We start from the raw sequence: 3,739 nt of genomic DNA, 5'->3' as shown, positions 1-3,739 counted from the left end.
CAGGTCCGTCTCTCCGCGTTACCGCCCCGTTTTTTCGCTGAAGCTTTATAGTAACGCTAACAACGGCTGAATATAATTGTCACAGTGTTGGCTGAGGGATATTGCCAAAACCTTCTTTTACTATGGGGAATACAGCTTCCTGCTGCGTGTCGTCGAGCCCTAAACACCGGAGGAACAACCACTCCAGGCTAGAGCCCTACCGGCAGGAGCCGGAGCTGAGCCGCGAGGACACGTGCTGCAATCTCCAGCACATCAGCGACAGGGAAAATCTAGATGGTAAGAACGACGTTTAAATAATCCAGTATAAAAGATAACTCATACCAAATGCACAAAATACTGTTACGGTTGCGATTATTATTAGGCTATTATTATTAGTAGTAATAGGCTATTCTAATGAGTAGGCTATTGTTATTGTGCTGTTAAATAGCCTGGTTTTGGTCAGTTAAATATCCACGACTCTGCAAATAAAGTAGGCCTGTTGCCAACTAATGGGAACTTAGAGCATCCATACAAAGGATCCAGCCACCTGTCACACTAACAGCTACAGTACTGTAGGCCTCCTTCTCACTGGACTCCCAGCATGTTGGACATCAGCCATAGGGGAGTTGTTTCCGAGATTTCAGAGCATCAGTAGTCCCCAGCAAAAATATCTCTGTTAGTCTAAGCCATTTGCTGCTTCCTGACTATATCTGGCATTTTCCTAGTCCAGAAGGCAACTTGAATGAGTTTGCTGAGGGAGGCATGACTTGATGTAAGACATAAAGCTTGCATTATCTTCATCAGTGTGTAAGACTGGGGTCATTTGGGTGTGAATTTGAGTTCCACTGTGAAGCTATGTGATCATGATGGATAACAATGCAGGGTGTCCATTCCAAACAGGAAATGACCGGCAACATATTTTAACCCTCATACCCACACAGTCACACTGTACATTTTAGATCAAACCCCAGGATTTAGAAAGGAAATGGGAAGGTGAGGGAGAAGGAGGTAGGAAGGAAATTCTCCCAGCATGCCACCAAAGTGAGGAAATGTGCAGTTATTAGAAATCATGATAGATTAACAGGAACTAGCCATAATGCAAGTTGCTGGGAAAACAGGACAAAGCACAACAAATGACTTGGCATCACATTCTCAAAATGAGTCAAGATTATGGCTTTTGTCATGTGGTGCACATCATAGTGGATACGCATAGCACAGCCTGTCATAGAATGGTCGAACATCAGCTAGGAACAGATCAAAGTGTTGCTTGGAGTTATCTGACTTTCATTGTTATGGCAGAGTTTTCCCACAGCTATTCTATACTGCTCAGTGTAAATGATGTGCTGCACAAAGGGTCAGTCAACATCACTGTTCCCCCTGCTCACACCCCGAGCAACACCATCTTCAGCAAGTTTGTAATTGATGTAATGGGTCAAAGGTGGGTTGACCGTATGGCTTTTTTTTAATAATCAGTTGGATTATACACTATAATTGTGGACTGGTGCTCCCAAAGGTTTATTTTATTTGATTTTATTTTTATGCTGATAGGTCATTCATCATTGCATTTTCTGACATTTATCCTGATCTGGGTTCGAGTAGTACAAAGCTAAACAAGGCATCCTTTTTCTAGTTTTCTCTTCCTTCTCCTCTTGGTCCATACCTACTCCTTCACAGGCCAGATGGGATATAATCCCTACCAGCATGTCCTGGGTCCACTCAGGGCTTCCCTCTTAGTTGGATAGGCATGGCATATTTCCACAGGGAGGCCCCCACAGTGAATCTAAATCAGGTGTCTGAGCCGTGCTCCTCTATCAGCTCTGCTTCAAGCTTGACTGAGTGAGCCCAGACACCTTAGGAAGAAAATTCAAGTATAGTTGTTCCACAGTCTCAGACTTTCAGTCCTTACCTAAAGATGGTGCAGTGCCAGTGGTATTTATACTGCCAGGAAAAAGCAAAATTGTATGATAAATGTACCATTTAGACCACTGCAATCTATATTTCACATTGACCCTTTGATAAATATATTTTGAAGGGTTTAGAGCTCCAACATCTGGTTCCTTAAGATAAAATTAATCAACTGTTTTGAGAATCATTTAGTCACTTTTCAAGCAAAAATGTTTGTGTGTCTGCTGGTTCCAGTTTCTCAAATGTAACGGTGTGCTGCTGTTGTTTTGGCATATGTGGTAAATCATCTATAACATATTAAGAAAATAAATTGCTACTAATGAAAATAATAGTTCCAGTCACTGTGTATACTGCTGGGGGGCTGTTTTTATCACTGGTTTTACACATTACCAAACCTTTTGTTTTTTAGCATGCTATCCTCAACATAACCATATAGGTAAAGATGACATAGCCTAGTTTTTGGTAATTTTTACTCCTTACTGCACAGGGCGTTGCGTAGAGGTGGGCAGGAATCGGGGAGGCAGAGAGGGGGGAGACCTATGAAAACTGTGTATATGTATATGGGTGCGCTGATAATATAGAATGTTAACTGAGTGATAATGCTGGCTAAAATATCTTTGTAACCCAGTAAACACTACATGTAAACTTAGTGCCAACACAGGATCATCATCTTTTCAAAGCTAAATAGACAAAATGACCAACAAAAACACACAAAAAAATTAAAATAAATGTAATGATGAAAAGAAAAGGAGCTTCAGAACAGGTTACAGGCTGGTTTTCGGTGTTTGACCAAAACTGTTTACAATTAATGACCTTTGGCCCTGGACCTCTAATGGCATTCCACAGCCAAGAGACGCCTGTGCAAGTTACACAGCTTGCTCCATGCATGGGAAAGTCACCTAATCTTTACTGTAGGCGTTCACACCCAAACCTGGCTATAGTATCAATATTTCATGGACAATGATACACCGGTCAATAGATTGGAGGATGTAGTAGATAAGTTTAATAGGTTTTTTGTGAATGTTGGTCCTGGTTTAGCAAGAAGCATTTGTACAGATGATACATCCGTCACTATAAATAACAATACAATTGAAAGGAATATGTGTTCTATGTTTCTGAAGCCCATAGTTGAAAAGGAAATTATAGAGATAGTGAACAAATGTGGTAATAAATCATCCAGTGATAGTGATGGTATCACTATGACAACTGTTAAATGGGTAATTGAGGGGATATGCAAACCATTAACCCATGTTTTTAACATGTCGTTTCGACTTGGGCAGTTCCCCAATAATATGAAAATAGCAAAGGTTATTCCACTGTATAAATCTGGTGATAAGCACAACTTCACAAATTATAGACCGGTTTCTCTGTTGTCACAGTTTTCAAAAATCTTGGAAAAACTATTTAATAACAGATTAGATACATTTATTGACAAACATAAAATCCTCTCTGATTGCCAATATGGTTTTAGGTCGAACCGATCGACATCTTTGGCCATTACCGACCTGATGGAGGACATTACAAGTGCTATGGATGAGAAGAAATACACGATGGGGATATTTATTGACCTAAAAAAAGCATTTGACACAATCAATCATGAATTATTAATGGACAAGTTAGAAAAATATGGGATCAGAAGAATGGTTCTGAAATGGATTAGAAGTTATTTGACACAGAGGCGTCAATTTGTGAAGTTGGGTGAATACCAATCGAGTGAGCTGGATATTGTATGTGGAGTGCCTCAGGGTTCTGTTTTGGGACCTAAACTATTTATATTATACATCAATGATATATGTAAGGTTTCTGATTTAGTGAAAGTGGTCTTGTTTGCTGATGACACTACCATATGGGCATC

At 40.1% G+C, this 3,739-nt stretch overlaps 1 protein-coding gene across 2 annotated transcripts in view; it reads left to right on the top strand.

Annotated features, from left to right (window-relative positions):
• The window catches only part of ccny (cyclin Y), a 28,171-nt gene continuing 24,432 nt past the window's right edge, over positions 1–3,739 (top strand). For both annotated transcript variants that reach the window (XM_020608951.1, XM_020608950.1), the window contains exon 1: positions 1–276. In XM_020608951.1, coding sequence (XP_020464607.1) covers positions 123–276 — 154 coding nt within the window. In that variant the 5' untranslated portion in view covers positions 1–122. The remainder of the gene's footprint in view (positions 277–3,739) is intronic.

This window comes from Monopterus albus, unplaced genomic scaffold (genome assembly GCF_001952655.1).
Source record: "Monopterus albus unplaced genomic scaffold, M_albus_1.0 scaffold96.1, whole genome shotgun sequence".
NCBI classification, from domain to species: domain Eukaryota; kingdom Metazoa; phylum Chordata; class Actinopteri; order Synbranchiformes; family Synbranchidae; genus Monopterus; species Monopterus albus.
The sequence above is the reverse complement of the archived record's forward strand: the minus strand, read 5'-3'. Positions and strand labels throughout refer to the sequence as shown.